Source organism: Stomoxys calcitrans, chromosome 1 (assembly GCF_963082655.1).
Source record: "Stomoxys calcitrans chromosome 1, idStoCalc2.1, whole genome shotgun sequence".
Classification (NCBI taxonomy): Eukaryota; Metazoa; Arthropoda; class Insecta; order Diptera; family Muscidae; genus Stomoxys; species Stomoxys calcitrans.
Genome location: NC_081552.1, coordinates 239,488,833 through 239,510,891, shown reverse-complemented (window position 1 = coordinate 239,510,891; position 22,059 = coordinate 239,488,833). Strand labels below are relative to the sequence as shown.

Here is a 22,059-nt window from a genome sequence, read left to right as displayed (position 1 = left end):
AACATTGGACGGACAGTGTTAATGAACTGTTGTTGACAAAGACAGACAAATAATAAAAAAAAGTGGTCTTGGTAGTGGCATTTGAAAATAGTCAAATTCAAAATTAAATTCCACCACACAAGCAAATGCGTCATAAAGAATCAAGGAGGCAAATCAAAAGAGTATTTAAAAATAAACCTCAAAAATCGTTAACTTAAAAAAAAAAAAATAATAATAACTGACTTAACCATGGCTACACTTAGTGTGAGTATATGAGCCAAAGACTCATGTGTTCCTTTGCTCAGCGTTTTCCATAGCGTGTTAAAAATGTTGAGTGTTTTTTAGCTTTTAAGCCGGTTGAGTGAGTAAAAAAAATTATTTTGAGTATTGAGTGTTTTTAGCCACTTTAGCTACAGTCAGGAGAGCCAAAGTCAATCAGCCAAGTTGGATAGACAGCCAGCCAGCCAAGCAGACATTTTAGGTGATGTGTTGGGAATTTTTTAAATATATTTTCATTGCTCCAACCTCGTTTAGTTTGGTCAGAAACCTCAACAAATTAACAAGCCCCCGAAAAAGTGAAGCGGAAAATACAAATACGATAAAATAAATAAAAGTCAAAGGAAGAAGAAAAAAAAAAAAAAATAAAGTGTTGAATAAAATAAAATTTGAAAAACAAAAAAATAATACTAAACATTTGTGAATAGCAATCAAATAATAAATCAAAGCAATAAAGTGGAAGAGTTTTAAAGAACAAACGACATCGACATTAAAGGCCATTATTTTACAAAAAATAAAAAAAAAAAATTAATTAACACATTTTGTGACATCAAATTTGTTAAGCCAGAGCTTGCATAAAACACATTTCAAGCCAAGAAAAACGTAGAAAAATAATATATAATAAAAGTGAGTTTAAAAGACATGTCTTAAAAGCTTAAAGTGCTCTTAATTTATTTTATATTATTTTTATTTGCCTTTATCTTCCGTTTATTTCTTCATAATCTTAGAGGCGATTATCACCTTCTCATCTTGCATTTCACTTTCACTTTCCTACAAAAATTTTCCTCAAATGCCACCGCCACTTACACTCACATTTGACAACAGCGTTGCCGTCTAGCAAGGCTTCAATTTACTTTAGTTTTCAGTTTTTCTTAACCGGAAATCTCCATATCTTTAGCCAGTTTTCCATTATTTCTTCAACTTCCCCTACTTTTGGCCTTTTGTTGTTGTTGTTATTATTTGCTTAGCTTGCATAGCTTCTGCAAGACAAGTAGTTTTCGTAGAGACAACAAAATTTGAATTGATTCCACTTAACTTGTTTGGTTATATCATAACCTAGCTCCATACACTCTGGAGTTGATTTGGTACCCTGGTGGGGAAGCTTTGAAAAACTCTGTTGCTGACTGATTTGGGTAGAAAATGAAGCCAAGAGTTGTTAAACCGCCCACAATTTTTATGCTCCACTTCTTATCTCATATATCAGGTCGTTGTCATTATTGTGCGTTAAGTTGTAAGTAATGTGATTGTGAAGTGATTATGATGCAATTGAATGGCATATTAAGGAAGTCTGGATTATTTTGAAATTTGAAGAGATTTTATAAAAAAAAAGATTTTTAAAAATTTTTATTGAAAACTGAAAATTTTGAAAAGAATAACCATGGAGGTTATTTTTATAAAAAAGTCTTTTCAGAAAAATATTTATATAGAAAATTTTCATGAATTTTACAAAAACCATATTTTTATACGCACCACCATATGATGGGGTTCCGCTTGTAACACCTCGAGATATTGAACTGCGAACCCATATTCCTGATGGTCTTGACATTCTAAGTCTAGATCTAGCCTTGTCAGTCCTTCCATCCCTCCTTCTAGCGAAATCACGATAGCGGTCGAAAGTGTAAAGCTAGCAGGTCGAAATTTTGCACATTTAAGGAGGCTATCGTAGCTCAGAGGTTAGCTTGGCCGCGAATTTCCTGAACGTCTGGGATCGAAACCTGTCCAGAATACCAGAAAAAATTTCAGCGGTGGTTCTTTTTATAGACGGTGAGTCCCAACAGTGAACCTCAGTGCACATCACAAATGTCTTCAATGGCTCACCGTTGGGACTCGTCTATAAGAAGGAGGTCCCTTATCATTAGGCTTATGCTTGAATCCTACAGCACTCATTGATATATGAGAATTGTGCCCCTTTTCCTTAATAGAATGTTTATGGGCAAATTTTTATTTAATTCTTATTGATGCAGTACTTTGGGTATGACAAATAGGTAGAGATGGTACTCTACCGGGTAAATTCGTAATGCGTGGGTAATCGGTCAAAATATCTAAATTCAACAAAAGAGGTCCACCAAAACTCACTGTGCCAAATTCCATCGAAATTACTTGAACAATACTTCTCTTATGGGCTCAACACTCTATATTGGGAGATCGGTTTATATGGCAGCTATATCCAAATATGGTCTGATCTGAACAATATTCAACAAAATGATGAAGAGGTCTACAAAAACTCACTAAGCCAAATCTCATTTAAATCAGATGACAAATGCCCCTTTTATAGGCTAAATACTCTTTCTCGGGTGAACTTCCTATATGGCAGCTATATCCAAATATGGTCCGATATGGACAACATTTGACAGGAAACACACGATAGTGCCGAGTTTGATCCGAAACGGCCCATAAACTGATATAGTCCCAATCCCCGGATTTGACTTCGAGAGCCGCTAGAAGCTGCAAATTTAAATCGATTTGAAACTTAGCATTTGTTCTGTTAGGACTTCCAATGATTGTGCCGAATATGGTCGAAATCGATGCATAACCTCATATAGCTATCCATCCGTCCGTCTGTCTATCTCTCTCTTGAAATCACTCTACAGTCTTTAAAAGTACAGAATTGAGCTCTGATTTTTTTTGTCCATAGGCTGGTTAAGTTCGAAGATGGGCTACATAGGACTATATCTTTATATAGTCCCAATATACGCCGATCCGCCGATTTAGGGTTTTAGGACCATAAAAGCTACATTTATTATCCGATTTTTCATCTTCAATTTGGCCCCGATTGGTCGAGATTTAAATATAGCTGTTATATAGATGGATCTCTCGATTTATGGTCTTGGGCCCATAATATGCGCATTTTTTGTCCGATTTGCCGAAATTTGAGACAGTGAGCTGTGTTAGGCTCTTCGACATCTTTCTGCAATGAGGCCCAGGGCCCCTCTCGATTTAAGGGTTTGGGCCATTAAAAGGCGCATTTATTGTCCCATGTCGTCGAAATTTGGGACAGTGAGCTGCGTTAGGCCCTTGGACAACTTTCTGCAATTTGGCCCAGATCGGTCTAGATTTGGATATAGCTGCTATATAGACCGATCTATCGATTTAAAGTCTTGGCCCCATTGAAGGTGCATTTAAAATCCGATTTCTCTAAAATTTGACACAGTGGCTTATGTTGGGCTTCTCGACATCCGTGTCGTTATGGTTCTGATCGGTCAATATTTGGATACAGCTGCCAAAAAGACCAATATTTTGTTCTATGAAATTGTGCAATGAGGAATTTGGTCCAAATCGAACCATGTTTCGATATAGCTGCTAAGGGGTCATAAACTATACATTTTTCACCGGATTATGGTGCTGGGTATTCCAAGGTCGGAGCGGCCTTTGCCTTTTTTTGATGCCTTTTTACCTGTTTTCGATCTTTTCAAACGCTGCATTCATTGATTTCGTTGAACGATCCTTTATAGGGATGTCATAGGCATAGGTGAGCAACATGTGTTCTTTTATGAATGAAATGCCATTCCTCATCAAACCTGCATCTCTAATAATCGTCTCCACCAAGTTATAAAAGAGAATACACGATAAACTGTCTCCCTGTCTGAAACTTCGTTTAGGTTTAACCTATTCGGAGAGGAAATTGGCTGAGTTGGCAAAAATAAACGGTAATTGTAGATCGATTGTCTTCTCCACAGTTTTTTCTGCATTAGGAATATCTGGTCTGTGATGATTTTACCAAAGCTAAAGTCGCATTGATAAAGTCCAAATGTCTCATTGACCTTAGATGTTAGTCCTTCACAACGCTCGAAAGTATCTTGTATGCGTTGGGAGGGAGACTTATTCCTCTATAGCTAACATAGGGTGATCGATAAACTGTTTTTTTTTAAACCCCGCATTGAGATTTCTGATTCGCCATAAACCTTAGTGTAGAGCAAGTCGTCTTTAAGAGCCCTGTTCAAATTCAGATGTGTGCTTTACAACCTACTCTAATTGGATTGGTATGTAAAGCCCTATGATCTATTTCACGAAGCCCGCTGTTGAAGATTTATGGCGAATCAGAAATCGCTATACGGATAACCGGTCAAATGTTTTTTAGCAACATGTTGTTGTAGTTGTTATAGCCACATATCAATGTGGAGGTGGCGATACTTTTCAAGCCCCTTGTAGGTGACCAAGCTCGTTCCGGTCCAAAGGACCGATCGCCGCGGGAACAGGGTGGCCATTGGTTATTTAAAGGCTCTAATAACTTGCCTTGTCATATGAGCATAATAGGCACTCAGTATTTGTGCAAGAGCCGTTGCTGCCAGACCTCTCACTGAGACTCTCCGCTCGATACCGCTGATTATCCGCGAATGCCGTTGCAGCTACTTCCGCAACCTGAGGACGCGGCCGCTCGCAACTTAGCTTCACGTGACAACAATGAACACCACACAGATCAGACCTCAATATTCCAGCCAGTGTGGTGCTGCCAGCTATCCCGTGCCGGGTTTTAGCAACATCACACAGTTTGCCTTACTTTTAAAAGGTCTTTGCTGAGCTTTTCTTTGGATAGAAAGAATTGAACCAAATGGTCTATAGCCGGACAATATCCTGAACTGGAATCGCAATAAAAATTTTTTTTGGAATCTTGTCAATAGGAAAACAATTCGATAACATTTTTTAAGAGAAAGTTTTGATGAAAACTTCATTAAAAGTAAAAATTTTTATTACATTTTCTATGAAGATACAAATTCTATAAAAATTTCCTTATAGACAAAATATTGATGGAATTTTGCCTAAAGACAGAATTTCAAAAAACTTTTTTAATAGTTACTGTATAGTTCAAAACCCAAGGAAATATTTTCAAAAGACAAAATTTCAATAAAAAAATGTGATTATTATGACAAAATAAGCTTAGAAATGAACCATTAGTAAGAACTCGGTTAATTGTGGCAAGAAACCGATTTATTAAAAAACCGAAAAATGGTAATTTACAAGAAACCGATTGGTATATTAAGCTTTAGAACCCAAAAACCCGGTTTTCAAAAAACGAACTAATCACCCTAAGCTGACACATGCTGTCTTGTCTCTTTTCTTGTGTACGCGTCATAGTATAATGAGTTTCGAATCCTGGGGTATGTTCTTATAGCCAGATGAGGTGATGTACATGCCTTATCAGAGTATACCCTTCGGCCTCAAATTGTGGAGCCGGTAACCCATTGGCTGGTGCTGGCTCGCTGATTTACAGCTGGGTTACTATTGTTTAGCTTTAGCGCGTTGCTTTATTGACATTTGTTTGCAGAGTTGCATTTCTTAAGAGCAACGCTTAAAACCAAAACTCTACGCTCTCATTCTGTTTTGTCTTTTAGACTCTAATCTTTCCAATTCTCTTTTCTTTTTGTGAAATAGATATTTCTCTTTTTCTGTCGACATCACTAATCTGTCTTGGGCGTAACTAATGCTGCAGGGTTACTCTGTATGCCGCATTCTTGGTTTCACCAACATCTTAACAACATCATAGTCGTAACATGGGTTTCTTGGGGGAGACCAGGATTCACTAATAGAAGGTTAGGTCACATGCAAAAACACAAAGTGGATAGGCCCCATAAACATCATTAAGGATGTCAAATCTGACGATTGAAAATGTCATCATATAGGAGAAAACGTAAACAAAGAATGAATGTAAAAAGAGAACAAGTTGACATCCTCAATGCCAAGTACTGCCAAATATTAAAAAAAAAAGTATATCGGCTGATCGCTTGGCTTAACCTTATTCAGTGAATCCTGGGGGAGACTCTTGATATCTATATTGTGGGGACAAGAGTGCATCCATCAAGCAACTGGGTCTGTCGAGTGGAGGATGTCGTTGTCATCTGTTGCGCTTTCAGCTTTTCCAAGTAAAATTTCCGTGCAGTATCGGATCACGTTTCTCTTAAGGCCCAAAACAGAATGAGCCCATTGAGAAGCGTTGCGTTGAAAAATGCAAATCTGCAAACAAATGTGAAAAATTCAACTCGCAAAAGTTAAACAATTTTTAAGCTTTGGCGACTGAAAACACTACTTACGGGTGGCAGCACGGAATGACGCTCGCTTGCAAGCTTCAAAGTTGAAATTTTTTAACTTTTACGCGTTGATTTTGTGGGATTTGTGTGCAGAGTTGCATTTTTCTAACGTGACGCTCAAAAAACAAAGCTCAACGCCCTTATTCTGTTTCGGCCTTTGTGCTTGAACGGTTGCGAACATTTGCTGCGACAATACGAATGAATTTTCGCGCCTCGGTTCGATAGTTAGATGATTGTTGGTGTTACATACCATAGAGCTCCTCGTGCTTGCGCGCTTGCGTACTTGTAACAAAAAGTTGAATTTGCTAGCGTTGTATTGTATGTATTACATAACAAACGGACGCAAGAGTCTGATGGACAAATTTAGTCAAATTTTAACTTTGAAACTCGTTCATACCCCTAAAAATATGATTTGTTTGCTGTTAAAAAATTGTTTTGCAGCCTCCAAAATCGAGAAAGTTTTTATTAAACTTATTTTAAACAATATTATTTAAAATGTTCATTGAAATTAACGTTGGAAATGACAAATTAGGCTGATTTTTAGAAATTCGTACAACAAAATACCTTCCGAATGTCAAAAATTAAAAATTTGCCCGAACTTTTCATTAAGGAACAGGGGCAAACTTCTCACATATCAATAAGTGCTGCCCGATTCAAGTTTAAACTTAGTAATTAGGGACCCTATTTTTATAGCCGAGTCCGAACGGCATGCCGGAGTGCGAGACCTCTTTGTGGAGAAATTTTGTACATGGCTGCCGTACCAGACGGTACAGTATCTCACAAATGTCGCTAGCATTAGGAGTGAATAATCGGCGCTGAACATTTTTTATGAAGTTCTCGCCAGGATTCGAACCCAGGTGTTCAGCATCATAGACGGACATTCTCACCTCCGCGCTACGGTACTCCGCTGATACTCCTTGCGAATATCACAGTGTTTAAATCTTTTGCTACTAATTCGAATACAGGTGTTCAGCGTCATGTTTACCTCTGCGCTACAGTACTCCGCTGATACTCCTCCTGAAGATGACGATATTGAAATATTTTGCTGCTAATTGCCTAGAAATATAAGAGAAATTTTAATTTGCGTTTAAGTCTGTAGCCTTTGTTCTTTGGTTGCTTGGGATGTTGTTAAATACATGAATTTAACTTTGATTTGTATAACTAAACACATGTTTAAACTCATCATTCTTACGTACTAATTTTGGGTTATAATGATAATGAATTATGACAGTGTGTCGCTGGAGAAGCTATAAAAAATTATAAAATTTAAAAAAATTATTATTTTGCTAATAACTAATTATAGAATGAGATTTCAACGTACTCTCGCGTTGAATATTCACAATTAACACTTTTGCGTATCATTATTTCAAACGAAGAACTTTATGACAATATATTCGAAAAAAAGTTGCTAAAAATTATTTTCTAACAAAAATTCAAACCGTGAGTTTATTGTGATACACAGTGTACCTTTACATATGGCACACAGTCCGTCTGTCTGTTGAAGGGATGCTATCTTCATTTGATTGGTCTAGATCAGTGTCGGGCACATGTGGTAGTGTGGGTAATATTCCTAAGCCCATGGGCTTATATTCTTATGCACGTATACAAATTTGTGTGTGTGTGTGTATTTGCCCGACACTGGTCTATCTCGAGTAGGGCTTACATTTAGCTAGTCTATTGAGGAAACATTAGAACTACTCGTTGATACAAATTTCCCGGAAAATTCTCCAACGGACAACGTAGCGCCAGAAGAAGTTGTCACCGGTATGCATTCGTCGGAGGTTATTAGGGAAATTGTGTTGTTTTGTGTTTCTTCTCCTTGAAGTCGCCAGGCCCGGATGATGTATCACAGGTTGAATTGCAAGCTGTGTCTGATAGACTGGTTCCTTGGCTTAGGGAGATATATTCTGCTAATATATACCTGTCGGATGGAGGGACACGATGTTTATTTTCATTCGGAAAGCAGGAAACCCCTACCAGACGAAGGCGAAAGAAGGATCGTCCTATTAATCTGTCATCCTTTATGTTGAAGACTCTTGAGAGGTTGATGGAAACAACATATCTTAGGGCAAAGATTCCTGGAGATCACCTGTCGCAGCATACATATAGTAAAGGCAAATCCACTGAAACAGCCCTTCACGACCTAGTTGGCAACATAGAGGATTCTCTCGCTGTCAAGGAATATACAATGGTAGCATTTCTTGACATTGAAGGTGCTTTCAATAATGAAAAACCAATGTCAATTATGAAGGAGTTGGAACTTCTAGGCATCAGCTCTACCGTAAGAAAATTTATTAATAAGATGCATTACGGCAGACTAGGGATCTGTGGATCTAAAAAGATGGGTCAGCAGAGGAACCCCGTAAGGAGGTGTACTGTCTTCTCTACTTTGGAATATAGCCATTAACAATATATAATTGTCTCTGGAAGAAAAAGACGTAAAAGTTGTCGCTTATGCTGATGACGTGACCCCTGCGGTTAGGGGAAAGTTTCCCAGCACTCTCAGAGATATACTTCAGGAAGCTCTACGTGCAGCAGCGAAGTGGGCTACCGAAAGTGGTGTAGGTAAAAATCCGTGCAAGACAGAAGTAGTTCTTTTCAGCAGGAGATACAAGTTGCCTACAGTGGCAGAAAGCGCAAAATATCTGGGTGTTTTGCTGGACAACAAATTGAACTTCAAATTCAACATTTTGGAAAGGGAAAGAAATGCAACTCTTGCCGTATACACCTGCAAGAGAGCCATTGGCAAAAATTAGGGGTTTAGACCGCGTGTCATGCATTGGGTATATACTGCAGTTGTCAGACCTATAATGCTATATGGTGTTGTGTTCTGGTGGACGGCGCTTCAAAAGTCCACCTACTGCTCAATACTTAACCGGAACCAAAGGATGGCTTGTTTGTGCATCACAGCTGCACTGAGGACGACACCATCTGATGCACTGAATTTAATGCTACATCTAATGCCTCTGGACATTGTGGCTAGACAAATTGCTGCAACCACTGCCCTGGTAATAGAAGTTATATAGACTTCTATACGGATGGTTCCAAACTAGACGAGAAGATGGGCTTTGCGGTGTACTCTAGACCTATCATATCGAATAGGTAACCCGACTACTACAATGTGTATCAAGCTGAGACCATTGCAATGGGTTGCCCAAAAAGTAATTGCGGATTTTTTAAAAGAAAGTAAATGCATTTTTAATAAAACTTAGAATGAACTTTAATCAAATATGTAATTGCCATATTGTTCGATAACCTTTTGCCATCTTCCTGGCAAATTTAGTATTCCACGCTCATAGAACTTCTGGCCTTTATCTGCAAAAAACTGAACCAAGTGCGATTTTATAGCCTCATCATTGCCGAAAGTTTTACCATTTAAGGAGTTCTGCAAAGATCGAAATAAATGGTAGTCTGATGGTGCAAGGTCAGGGCTATATGGTGGATGCATCAAAAGTTCCCAGCCAAGCTCACTCAGTTTTTGGCGAGTGATCAAAGATGTGTGCGGTCTAGCGTTGTCCTGGTGGAATATGACACCTTTACGATTGACCAATTCTGGTCGCTTCTCCTTGATGGCTGTATTCAATTTGTACAATTGTTGACAGTAAACATCCGAATTAATCGTTTGGTTCCTTGGAAGCAGCTCAAAATATACCACACCCTTTCAATCCCACCAAACAGACAGCATAACCTTCTTTTGGTGGATATCAGCCTTTGAAGTGGTTTGAGCTGGTTCACCATGCTTGGACCTTGATCGTTTTCGACTAACGTTGTTGTAAACAATCCATTTTTCATCTCCAGTTATGATTCGTTTTGAAAACGGATCGAATTCATTGCGTTTAAGATGCATATCACAAGCGTTGATTCGGTTTGTTAAATGAATTTCTTTCAATACATGTGGTACCCAAATATCAAGCTTTTTCACCAGTCCAAGACTTTTTATGTGATAATGAACGGTTGATTTTGGTATATTTAACTTCTCTCCTATCTCACGCTCAGTTACGTGACGATTCAATTCGATTAATGCTTTGATTTGGTCATCATCAACTTCATTTGGCCGACCTGAACGTGGCTCATCTTTAAGTGAAAAATCTCCAGAACGAAATTTGCGAAACCAATTTTGACACTGTGTTCCTTTTAAGGCTTTATCACCATACACATCTCGTAACTTTTTAGCAACTTGCTCCGCGTTTTTTCCTTTACGGAAATAATAAAGTAAAATATGACGAAAATGCTTCTTTGTGGGCTCCATATTAAAATTGACGCCAAACAAACAAATGTAAACAAAATTTCGCGCACTTTTTTTCTAAAGCAAGCTAAAAGTAAAAGCTGATAACTGACAGAAGAAAGAATGCAATTACAGAGTCACAAGCCGTTGAAAAAATTTGTCAACGCCGATTATATGAAAAATCCGCAATTACTTTTTGGGCAACCCAATATAACGGCGATTGGCATAAATATCTTCTCAGACAGCCAGGCAGCCAGTAAATCCCTGAAGAACGTATTTCTGAAAGCATGCCAAAACCATGTGGCCAAATCTAAACTTGAAGAGGGGTACCGCTTTGCTGTCACTGGCTAGAACAGACGTCTCAGTCATTGTGTCCGTCATGCTAGGTCACTGTCTGTCTAATTGGAAAACATGCTGAAAGACTGAAGGTTGCCAGCAACGACTTTTGCAGAAGCTGTGAGGACATCGAAGAAGAAGAAGAGACTATAAAGGGTGATTTTTTTGAGGTTAGGATTTTCATGCATTAGTATTTGACAGATCACGTGGGATTTCAGACATGGTGTCAAAGAGAAAGATGCTCAGTATGCTTTGACATTTCATCATGAATAGACTTACTAACGAGCAACGCTTGCAAATCATTGAATTTTATTACCAAAATCAGTGTTCGGTTCGAAATGTGTTCAAATTTTGACAAATTTTGTTCAGCGATGAGGCTCATTTCTGGTTGAATCGCTACGTAAATAAGCAAAATTGCCGCATTTGGAGTGAAGAGCAACCAGAAGCCGTTCAAGAACTGCCCATGCATCCCGAAAAATGCACTGTTTGGTGTGGTTTGTACGCTGGTGGAATCATTGGACCGTATTTTTTCAAAGATGCTGTTGGACGCAACGTTACGGTGAATGAACACATTTCGAACCGAACACTGATTTTGGTAATAAAATTCAATGATTTGCAAGCGTTGCTCGTTAGTAAGTCTATTCATGATGAAATGTCAAAGCATACTGAGCATCTTTCTCTTTAACACCATGTCTGAAATCCCACGTGATCTGTCAAATACTAATGCATGAAAATCCTAACCTCAAAAAAATCACCCTTTAGAACGCCTTTTGTGTGTGTATTCCGCACTAAGAAGAGAGAGAAGGACTTACACTTTAGGTTCTCATTTCTTCGATAACTTGTCTGATTTAGTGAATGTGAGTTGGGCTTTTTAGGGCGATGTGCATTCTACTGTTGCTGTGGTATCACAATGGATCAATGCGTCTAAGTGAGTCTGATAGCAGACTGGCACCTAAACCTAACATAACCTAACCTACATTAAGCTTCCATATAAAGCAATATCCTGATTTGACATCTTCTAAAAGGAGTAATCATCATCGAATTTGACTAAAATGTTGTACATAATTTTTGGTTCTGACTTTCCTACATTCCCAATTGATGTTAAATACTGGAGCACCACTCCAACTTCTGTTAAGATCTCCTGCCACATTCTTTAAGTAGTTTGGAAAATAAGCGCTTTTACACTTTATTTTATCTAAGATTTTCCCCACTGTGGAACAACAGTGTATTTCCATAGATTATTTCTCATTATACAAACCGCCCACATTATTTTTTTTGTCAATTAACATTTATAGCTAATTTTTAAATATCCTGTTTGAATGTTTTTCGGAAATCGTCACTTGACAGTATTAACTCAGTAAATATTGAAACAAAATATGAAAAAAACTTTTGATTTATGAATCATTATTTACAAAAAATTTAAAAACACCAAATATTGAAACTGTCCCCATGTTGTTGGTTTATTTACAAAATTATATCGTTAAACAAATTTTGTGTTTATTTTTTTTCCCAACAAATTGCCTTAGTAATAAAATAAGAAAAGTAAATAGACAGAAAAAAAAACAAAACAAAAAACTACAGCTTTAACTTCGCAGTTTTATAATAGTTCTCAGTTTTAAGCGGTAAAAAAGTTTTCTAAGAGAACCTCATAAATTTTAATGCGGATATGCCATAAAATAGCAAAAATCTCATCATGGTTCTTTTGTAGGTTAAATGTGTTAAAATTAATGTCCCCTCATGTTTGGGTCTGCTATACGTAATGGATTCAAAACATTCAAAATTAAAACACGTCCATAACACCATTTAATAGAGGCTCTAATACCAGCCCCAACAACACTTTACAAATGTCAGTAAATACTTGTTAAAATTTACATTACACTGCAAACAAACAATGCAAAACATCAAATTAAACTCAAATTCAATCAGACACTCACTCAATCAAATCAAGTGTAAAGACGCTACGAGTTCGCTTTAGTTTAGATTAGCTCATAAAATAAACGATCATTTGAAAATCGAAATTTCAATTGAGGCTTCAATGCCCTGCCTGCTCACCTCTGGTGGCCTGATGTCTGTTAGGCCAGATTTTTGTAATACGCGTTTTTCTTGACAATAACTACTCTTGGTCATTGTTATTGCTGCACCCCTCTGGCTGCTTTCAACACCCTTCTTCATACCCTAGTCCAATTCATTAAATATGTATAGCTCATCCCAGTTTCAGGGTTAAGTTACCTAGAAAAAAACACAAACAAAAAGTTTATAAGGCATTCAAAATAAGTTGACAACAGCCAGTAAGACAATTGTATTTAGTTTTGGACCCTCTATTCTCCAGCACAGGTTGTTGGTTTCGATATGCCATAGCCACGCAATTAGTTTTTTAATTATTCCTCTTTTTTTTCTCAGTCTGCTGTCGAGACCTTGAATTTGTTACGCAGCTGGATAGGAAGCATATTTAGTGAATTTCCATTTTCATCTTTAGACAAATGTTTTAATTTTTGCTTATCTTAATCAAAGTAAGTAGTTATGGTAGTTTTTTTTTATTAAACCTTCAATGAAGCCAAATTAAGGTTAAAGATAAATTTGATAAAAGGGTTAATATATTTCATGCATGTATCATATCTTCAAGTACTTTTGACTTTTTGGTCATAAACAGAAGATTAAACTCTTAGTCTAATCGGAATTGGGTCCTTCAAATGATTACGATGTCAAATCGGAGGAAAAACAAAAGGCAAAAAGGTTGAGTTGGTTTTACTATATGGATAGCTTAACAGAAAAACAAATTGGAAACAAATTTTCAATTAAAACATTCAATTGAAAATAAAATCATTTTTAATTAAAAACTTGATTGATTCAATTATTTTTTAAATTAATACAATTTTTTTAATAAAAGCCGTGATTGTTATTTTTGTCATTTTTAATTAAAAAATTAATTGATTCCATTAATTTTTTAATTGAATCTAACAAATTTCCAATCACAATCGTTTTGAAAATTTTGTAATCTTCAATTAAAAATTAATTGATTCAATTATTTTTTTTGAATTGAATCTTAAAACATTTTTAAATATTTTGCTTAATCACTTTCCGTTAAATGCTATTTGGTCCCCTGCAATATAAGAGAAAGAAGATTTCAAATATCTATGCGTCCCACATTTCGAAAAATCTATAGCAATACCATGGCAATCGGTTCTACTACCAATGGGGTCCTTTATCGGCCAAGGGTTGCCGCCTCAGTGCACAAAACACTGCTGCGACATCAACAACAAATCTATAGGGCACCTCTACCCGACAGACGAAATTTTTCAGAGAACCCACGTGGCGGACTTTTTTTAAATACGGATGCCCAAAAACTCACCTCAAGTTCAAGTTCCACGAGGTAAACCTCTGTGTATCGAATATAGAAATTTTTCAAAAAATTTCAATCTTTGTTAATTGGATCAAATAAAAAATTAATTGAAATTTTCAAAAATTTCAATCATTTTTATACCCACCACCGAAGGATGGGGGTATATTCATTTCGTCATTCCGTTTGCAACACATCGAAATATCCATTTCCGACCCTTTAAGGTATATATATTCTTGATCAGAGTAAAAATCTAAGACGATCTAGCCATGTCCGTCCGTCTGTCTGTTGGAATCACGCTACAGTCTTTAAAAATAGAGTTATTGAGCTGAAACTTTGCACAGATTCTTTTTTTATCCATAAGCAGTTTAACTTCGAAGATGGGCTAAATCGGACTATATGTTCATATAGCCCCCATATAGACCGATCGGCCGATTTAGGGTCTCAGGCCCATAAAAGCCACATTTATTATCCGATTTTGCTGAAGTTTAGGACAGTGAGTTGTGTAAGGCCCTTCGACAATTCGGCACAGACCGGTCCAGATTTGGTTATAGCTGCCATATAGACCGATCCTCCGATTTAGGGTCTTAGGCCCATAAAAGCCACATTTATTATCCGATGTCACCGAAATTTGGGACAGAGAGTTGTGTTAGGCCCTTTAATATTCTTCTTAAATTTGGCCCAGATTGGTCCAGATTTGGATATAGCTGCCATGTTGACCAATCTCTAGATTTAAGGTTTCGGTCCAATAAAAGGCGCATTTACTGTCCGATTTTGCTAAAATTTTGGGCAGTGTGTTGTGTTAGGCCCTACAATATACTTCTTTAATTTGGCTTAGATCGGTCCAGATTTGGTTATAGCTACCATATATTTCGATCCTCCGATTTAGGGTCTAAGGCCATAAAAGCCACATTTATTATCCAATTTTGATGAAATTTGGGACAGTGAGTTGTGTTACGCCTTTCGATATCCTTCTTCAATTTGGCCCAGATCGGTCCAGATTTGGATATAGCTGCCATATAGACCGATCTCATGATTTAAGGTTTTGGGTCCATAAAGGGCGCATTTATTATCCGATGTCACCAAAATTTGGGACAGTGAGTTGTGTCAGGCCCCTAGACATTTTTCTGCAATGTGACCCAGATCGGTGCAGATTTGGATATAGCTGTCATATAGACCGATCTCTCAATTTATGGTCTTGGGCCCATAAAGGCGCATTTATTGCCCGATTTCGCCGAAATTTGGGACAGTGAGTTGTGTTAGATACTTCGACAACATTCTGCAATTTTGCCCAGATCGGTCCAGATTTGGATGTAGCTGCCATATGGACCGATCTCTCGATATAATGTTTTGGGTCCATAAAAGGCACTTTTATTGTCCGATTTTGCCGACATTTGAGACTGTGAGTTGTGTTAGGCCCTTCGTCAGCCTTCTTCAATATGGCCCAGATGGGTTCAGATTTTAATATAGCTGCCATATAAACCGATCTCTCGATATAAAGTCTTGGCTCCTTAAAAGGCTTCGTTTTCGCTGAAATTTGACACATTGACTTATGTTAGGTTTTTCGACAACCTAGTCGTATATGGTTTAGTTTGGTCAATATTTGGATATGGCTTTCAAAAAGACCAATATTTTGTTCTACAAAATTGAACAATGAATTGTACTTATTAAACCTCTTAATATCCGTGTCGAAATTGGTCCATATCGGACCATGTTTCGATAAGGCAGCTATGGGGGCAAACATTATGCATTTTATACCGGATTATGACGAAAGGTGGTTTGTATATATACGCGAGGTGGTGGGTATCCAAAGTTCGGCCCGGCCGAACTTAACGCCTTTTTACTTGTTTTATTATAGCCACTCCGTTTACCTTCAATTTAAAGAGGAAAAGGAAAGTGTATTTTTTATTGATGTGTGGTTTTCCATTGGCTATCTGTTGGGGATTATTTTGTTACAGAAACCAAATTTATGAGGGATCAATAATTTTGAAGTTTTGAAAAATCTCGGTCTCGATAGCCCCCCTGACTACGTTCCGGCTCCCATATATCCAATTTCTAAAACATGCAGGAAGAAATTCTAATCCAAATATACAGTAAGCATCAAAATTAAGAATTTGTTGGTTTTTAGGTTTAAGTGGTGAACTGAAATCTTTTTGAGATCTTTTGATAAAAATTATAAGTTAAATAAAATCGTAAATTTAAAAGCTAGTACGAAAACTTTTTTTAGAGCAAATGCTTATCTACACTTTATTTTTACGCTCACTGTAAAAAAAGTGTATGGGAATTATTGCTTGACATATCGTTTGTCATTTTTTAGTTTCTGCCTTTAAAGAGAGAGAAAGCGAGAGTTGAAAAACAAATTCAATGCATGGTGGTGCATAAAAAAGATTCGGCCCGGCCAAATATATCATGCTTTTACTAGGCATTATAATTTATTTATTTTATTTAAAATACCCAAAACAAAGATATATAAACCCATTGCTAAGTGCACCGATTGACTTAGAATCATAATTTGATTTGGTCTAGCCATATCCATCTGTCTAGCCATGTTAGTTTAAGATCAATGTACAAATCGCAATTTTCCTCCGAAGACTTTTAAATTTGTCTCTGGCATTTTTATGGTCTATAGATGAAGATTTTTGAATTTTGATTTTTGAAAAAAAAAAAAAACAGTTCAGATTTAGATTTAGTTCCCATATATAAATATATATATAGTTCCCATATATAAATATATATATATATATATTACCCGATTTTCTCTTATAAGGCTGTAGTAGCAAAAAATGTTGGCCACCCTCATGCTACTTGGTACAAATTAATTTTTCTTTCCATTGTAATACTCCACGTACTATATAAAAATAAACTGGGATTTCGAAATAGCTCCAATAATCACCCAATTATCACTAATAGAGCCGTAGTCACAATAATGGTACAAGGATATGCATGATTTTTGTACGGACTTTTTTCTTATGGAGATCACCGAAGCGCAGACGTTAGCATGTTCGAATATGATGCTGTACGTCTGGGTTCGAATCCTAGCGAGATCATCAGAAAAAAAATTTTCAGCGGTGGTTTCCCCTCCTAATGCTGACAACATTTGTGAGGTACTATGCCATAAAAAACCTTCTCTTCAAAGAGGTGTCGCACTGCGGCACGCCGTTCGGACTCGGCTATAAAAAGGAGGCCCCTTATCATTGACCATAAACTTGAATCGGACTGCACTCATTGATATGTGAGAAGTTTGCCCCTGTTCCTTAGTGGAATGTTCATGGGCAAAATGTGCAATTTTTTTTGTTTTCTTGCGTATGTGAACATCTCTGCCGAAAATACTCCAGATTTAAACATAGCGTTCATATAAAGACATCACCCAATTTATACTTTCAGGATTTTATATTCAGCAACGCCTGACTATTTGTCTTCCCTTACTTGCTTTTATTTCATTTTGTTGGTTTTTTTTTTTGAATTTTTGTTGTGATTCAATTTTATTGATAAAGTGTTTCTATTACTTATTAAATCAAATGATTCTTTAAAAATGACTAGTGACTTATTCTATAATAAATAGTTTTGTAAATATCATACGGTTGTTTTTGTAATTAGAATGTCTTAATTATTGATGACATTGCAAGAATCAATTTTGCAATATGCAATTATTTTGCAACTGCAGCTGTGTAATTTTTTGTTTTAGAAATTACACAAGTCATGAGTTTAGTGAAGTCTTCCATTTATTTGTGCAATTTATGGTATTGTAAAAGAAGCTTCCTACAAGTATTCTGTTTTTTAAGCATTTGATAATGCATACAACAAAAATACTGTAGTAACGTTTATTTTATGCTTTAAAATATTTTAAATGGAAAATATTTGCTTTTCTGTGATAAGATTAATGATTTGCATTTTATAACAGCCACAGCATATTAGGAAATACATACTCATATCAACATATAATTAATACCTTTTCGTTTGTTGTTTTATTTAATTATTTTTTATTATTACAATTCCCTGGCATATTAATACTTGTCATCTGTTGAGTTTTATGCGATAAATCACTTAATTTGTCATATAGAAATCATTATGCATGCATGAGACTTGTACATGTTACTCACAGATTAATAAAATTTGTCAAAATCATAACACAATGCACAATACAACATCAATAATTGGTGATTTTTTGAATTCATATAAGCAACTTTACTTACAACTCACCACACTAAATGCGCTGATTCGCTTTTCCTCTCTCGCGCGCTCTCTCTCTCTCTCTCTTTCAATAGTTGCTTGAGTGGCTACTTATGGCAACCCCATCTCTGATTGCCTGGCATAAGGTTCGTTGCTTAAGTCTTTGTTGACCATCATTGCAAATGAAATAAATCGAGTTTGTTGCTTAAGTCTTTTGTTTGTTATAGTTGAGCATTTCTTTAAATTCATTCATATCAACCTTGGGTATGACCATTGAATGGTGTTTTTCGTACACTTTTTGTTTATTATTTTGGTTGCTATCATTGTTGTTGTTGTTGTTGTTGTTGTCATGGTATATTGTAATGGTCATTGCAGTCAGTCAGTCGTTTATTTATATGAGGACGTTGTATAGACATGTCATGTTATAATAAAAAAAGAAGTCAGTTATTGAAAAGCAATAATTTTTTATTACATCATATCTTATTACTTTGCATAACAATGAAGACGATCTGATATAACACACATTAAAGAAAAAAATATAAAGCTACTTGAAATTATATTTGCGGCTTGAGTAAATTTATAATCAAGGAAATGTAGAAAATATTCTGAAGGTCTTAATAGGATGTTTACACTTGAGCTAAAGTTGATAAAATATTTAGCCAAAATTTTAAGTTAACTGAAAAAATCCTATTAAGGAACAGCTGGTAGACTTTTGTTATATTTATAAAAACTGCAGTTTTACAGCCAAATCTGAAATGCGTAACGCTGAGGCTTACCACTTCGTAGAGAAGTTTTAAATGGTCGAAGCACTAGGAGGGAATACCCATCGCTTAAATTTTTTTATGTTCACTTCAAACCTCTGATGTGCAGCGTCATAGACTAACATGCTAAACTTATCCATTGCTTAAATTTTTTTATGTTCTCTTCAAAACTCTGATGTTCAGCGTCATTGACTAACATGCTAAACTGTGAGTTATGGGGGCGTCAAGCCTTTCATTTATATAAAATTCAATACTTTGTTTTGTTTATTTTTACGCAAGCTGTAATTTTTCAAAAGAGTTAAATTATGAAAAGTTACAACTTGCCCGGAGTAAGCGTTTTTCTTTGTTTCTATACATAAATCTTTCTTCAGCTTAAATGACATTTTGTTTGACTATAGGGTATAGAAATTTTGCACATGTTCCTGAGGTAAACATTTATTTGAATTTTAATAAATCTATTGACCAGCCATAAGAGGCATATGGAACAAATATTTATTTACGTTAATGGTAAATATTTAGACATTTGGTAATTTATCCTGTCAGATGGACAGATCAAATAAATACTGAATTTTTGCTAACTGGAGATTTCATATTCTCTTTGACTTTGAGTTCATTTTAAACAAATAATAAAATAATCAGCTGGGAAAAATGTTTGGAAAAATACTTTGTCTCGTTATTGTATTATAAATCAGGTAGATAATGCCAAGATTTCATCATGTTTGATTTGAGTCTAACTAAAAACATCTGTATTTCATCATGCAGTTTTCGAATGCTTTTTGGAAAGTGGAATTAATTATGAGAATTCTCACTAGTATAGCTAATGAATTGTTAAGAATATGATAATGACACCTTGAAAACTGGTTATATCAATGTATTGATAAAAGTGCAAAAACCCCATAATTTCTTTGGTGTATTATGAAATTTCGCTCAAGTAAATTTTTGGCGAAACAAAGAGGAAATGATAAATATGTCTTTCGATACTATAGTCAGGGCCAGTACCATGTGCAGAGGGTCAAGTAGCGGAAATTCCGCTCTAAATAGTTCGAAGTTGGCTAGAGCAGTTTGTGGTTTGATTTTAGGAAATGGTTAAAAGATTAATTGTGTTTGATCTATCGGTATAGCATTGAAAATAATTTCGGCATTTATAAAAGAAATTACAGTATTGTTATCAAATTGTAGTTTATTTAACTACTAGCTGACCCGGGCCCGCTCCGCTGCGCCTTCTTTTACCTTATATGGAACAAAAGTTCCCTTGGAATATTTATTTTCGACAATTAAAAAGCTTTTAATGAAATACCATGCTACGAAAATAGTATATCGCTTGACTAACAGTTTAACAATATAAGTGCCTTTATCTGAATCCCATATGATCTTTATTGGTCTACGAATTTAAATTTGGATATAAGGTGTACTTCATTCTTAAAATACTTCATTTCAGCCCGATATTCTCATGATGTCTGATTTAGTGGTGTTTTCGGGGGAGAGGTGGTCCCCCAGATACTTGGCCCTGAAAAAATATCAGCATCGTGCTCTTCTCTCAAATACCATTTATTTAAACCCCATATTGCCATTGGCTTAAGAGGAGTTTACAGGAGTCCCCCAAACACATGACCCCAAAATAAGTTATCAAATTCGTTTTCTAATCTCAAATACCTTTCATTTGAGCCACATATTGGCATGGTCGAAATTTTTTTTGCCCTAAGTACATGGTCCTAAATTTGGATATCAAATACGTATTCTACTCCCAAATACCTTTATTTGAGCCCCATATTGCGATGGTCAGTAAAAATTGCGGTTTGTGGGGCATTTTTTGAAAAGGGTAGATCCCCAGGGTTGTTATGGTGGTGGGTCGTCCCCTAGACAGTTGGTCCCGAATATTGATATCAGACTTATGGTCTACTCCCAAATACCATTAATTTGAGCCCCATATTTCCATAGTCGGCAAACATGACCGGTTTGGGGGGTGTTTTGGGGGATGGGGCCACTCAGTGACTTGGCTTTGAAAATATATATCAGATTCGTGTTCTATTCAGCAAATACTTCCTATTTGGGTGGTGTTATGGGGTGGCCCCATACACACTTTTCACGAATATTTATATCAAATTCGTTCTTTATTTTCAAAGACCTTTCATTTGAGCCCCATATTGCTATGATCATAAATTTGTCCGATTTGGGGTGTTTTGGGGGTTGGGACCCCTAACACTTGGTCCGACAATTGAATATAAGATACGTTGTCTTATCCTAAATATCTTTCATTTGAGTCCCACATTGTCGTTATTGGTGTAAATATATGTCTGGTAGGTTTTAGGATGGGGCGGTCCCCTTAGGTACCCCATCCGAAATTTGGATTCCAAATTTTTATCTTTAAGGTACTATATGAGAGCACACAAAATTTCGATTTAATCGCACCACCCATCACCACCCATATTTTCACCACGGGATCATTATCCACCATCTGTGAAAATTTCAAGAAAATCGGTTCAGCCGTTTCTGAATCTATAAGGAACACACAAACATACAAACAAACACAAATTGATTTTTATGTAGTATATATAAACGGTAATGAGAAGTGCTTTTTAGGGGAGACATTTCGACTCAAATATGGATATCAAATTCGTGCTCCACTCCCAAATCCCTTTAATTTAAGCCCCATATTGGTAAGGTTGGTAAGTGTAAACCATTTGGAGAGTGTTTTGGGGCTGGGGCGGCCATAGGCACATTGCCCTGAAAATAGATATCAAGTTCGTTTTTAACTCTCAAATACCGTTGGTTTGTGTTCAGTTCAGTTTAGGGGGTGATTTAGGGCAAACCCACAAACACTTGGCTACAGAATTGGATATCAAATTCGTTTTCTACTCTCAAATGCCGTTCATTTAAATCCCATATTGCCATATTGTGCCAATTAACCTATTCGACCTAGACTTGAACGTAATCTACTGTCGACAACTTTGA

The 22,059-nt window shown here is 36.3% G+C and overlaps 1 protein-coding gene across 2 annotated transcripts in view; it reads left to right on the top strand.

Moving 5' to 3' along the window:
* Positions 1-409: 409 nt before the first annotated feature.
* The window catches only part of LOC106090756 (clavesin-1), a 32,456-nt gene continuing 10,806 nt past the window's right edge, over positions 410-22,059 (top strand). The window contains exon 1 of one of the 2 annotated variants that reach the window (XM_059360683.1): positions 410-460. Coding sequence is in view for 1 of the 2 variants with exons in the window: in XM_013257050.2 (XP_013112504.2) it covers position 882 (1 nt within the window). In the remaining variant the exon portion in view is untranslated. Of the gene's footprint in view, positions 461-499; positions 883-22,059 lie in introns of those variants that run through there. The other variant, XM_013257050.2, reaches the window with a different exon arrangement.